Raw genomic sequence first — 1,848 nt, forward strand, 5'->3', positions numbered from 1 at the left:
ACACACACACACACACTCACACACAGAGAGACACACTCACACACACTTACACACAGAGAGACACACACACACACACTCACACACAGAGAGACACACACACTCCGCACGCGTGTGATTCGCTCAGCCGCTCGCCTGCTTCGAGTCTCCTCTCCAGAAACCTTCTACAGCGGAGAGTCTAGTGTGTGTTTCATGACCCGCCCACAAATCTGAAAATCAGATTTCGATTGGCTGACAAGTGAGGCTCTGCTTTGTGATTGGCTGATGCGTGAGGCGCTGTGCTCTGATTGGCTAATGACTTTGGTTTCATATTTAGGACCCCAGCGGACGTCACCAACGGTACCCAAAACTATGCCCGCCCCCCCACGCCCCATAAGCTCCACCCCCTCAACCGGAATACGGAGGAACATGCCAATGTCACGGAACGGAGGCGGCGACGCCGAGATCGTGGAGCTCAACCAGCAGGTAAACACGAACCCTCACGGAAAACGTTATTTAGATTTTTACAAACGCAGACCTGCTCAAAAGGTGGTTTTGGGAGGTTTTGTCAGGTTTAGCTGACGTCTGAGTACAAATTTGTTCCCAAAATATGGATAAATAGGTACAAACACACACATTGTAACACACACTCAGAATACAGACATCAGCCAATGAGAGGCGGAGAATGTAACCTAATTTACATATGTATGTGTTTTTAAATATTGTGTGCTTCTTGAACAATCACGATTCATTCGATCAGCATTAAATTGACTATTAACTACAACTGATTTATTACTAAAGCTTACAGTAGAGATAGAACATAAGATCAAGTATCTGAAGAAATTATGAAAAAATAAAAATAAGAGATAAGAAACAAACAAATAAAATACTGTGTGACTGAATTTGTCATAAATCTTAAATAAATTAAATATTAAATAAATAAAAAATTTAAATCAGAATAAATTCAAAATTAATAAAATCATTTAAAATATATAAAATTAAATGAAAATAAATCTGAAGTAAAAACTGTGTGTGTGTGTGTGTGTGTGTGTGTGTGCAGCTGATGGCCCTGAAACTGACTGTCGACGGTTTGGAGAAAGAGAGAGATTTTTACTTCGGCAAACTCCGAGACATTGAGCTGATCTGTCAGGAGAACGAGAGCGACAGCAACCTGGTCCTCGGCAAAATCCTGGAGGTGCTCTACGCCACAGAGGTCCGTCACATGGCATTAGTTTGAGATCACACGGCGCTGTGGAGGCTCGTTCCGTCACAGAATACACACAATTAAAAGAGTGATTGCCACTATTAATCTAGCAATTCTGACTTTTTTCTCGCAATTCTAATTTTTTTCTCAGAATTCAGTTTTTTCTCGCAATTTTGACTTTTTTCTCGCAATTCTAATTTTTTTCCCAGAATTCAGTTTTTTCTCGCAATTCTGACTTTTTTTTTTTCCGTGCCCGAAATGAGCTTCCATACAGCGTCCCCAAACGTACAGTTTATTGATGTTTGGTTTGTTTTCAGGATGGTTTCGTGCCTCCGGAGGACGAGGAGATTGACGAACAGCCGCAGGACCAGGATGAATACTGATCCTCCTCATCCTCACTCTCTCTCTCTCCATCCTTTCTGCCTGCCCTTCCTCCATCACGTCATCCTTCTTTATTTCTCCCCCATTTTCACTCCATCCCCCACCAGCAGACACTAGGGGCGTGGCCTAATAGGCTCATAGAGTGAGTAGGGCGTGTCTATGCTAATGAGGTCTGAAGTGATGCGGTGAAGCTGATGTTTTATTGGCTGTGAGTTTAATGAAGAGTCCAGACGACTCGATGATGATGATGCGGTGACACTTTCACACACAAACACACACACACACAC

The 1,848-nt window shown here is 42.9% G+C and overlaps 1 protein-coding gene across 2 annotated transcripts in view; it reads left to right on the top strand.

Moving 5' to 3' along the window:
• Positions 1 to 1,848, top strand: part of mapre3b (microtubule-associated protein, RP/EB family, member 3b) — an 8,385-nt gene that overhangs the window by 5,771 nt on the left and 766 nt on the right. For both annotated transcript variants that reach the window (XM_016550325.1, XM_016550326.1), the window contains exons 6-8: positions 314 to 462; positions 1,037 to 1,189; positions 1,498 to 1,848. The exon at positions 1,498 to 1,848 is cut by the window's right edge and continues 766 nt beyond it. In XM_016550325.1, the coding sequence (XP_016405811.1) occupies positions 314 to 462; positions 1,037 to 1,189; positions 1,498 to 1,563 (368 nt within the window). In that variant the 3' untranslated portion in view covers positions 1,564 to 1,848. The remainder of the gene's footprint in view (positions 1 to 313; positions 463 to 1,036; positions 1,190 to 1,497) is intronic.

This window comes from Sinocyclocheilus rhinocerous, unplaced genomic scaffold (genome assembly GCF_001515625.1).
Source record: "Sinocyclocheilus rhinocerous isolate Xijiao unplaced genomic scaffold, SAMN03320098_v1.1 scaffold3662, whole genome shotgun sequence".
NCBI classification, from domain to species: domain Eukaryota; kingdom Metazoa; phylum Chordata; class Actinopteri; order Cypriniformes; family Cyprinidae; genus Sinocyclocheilus; species Sinocyclocheilus rhinocerous.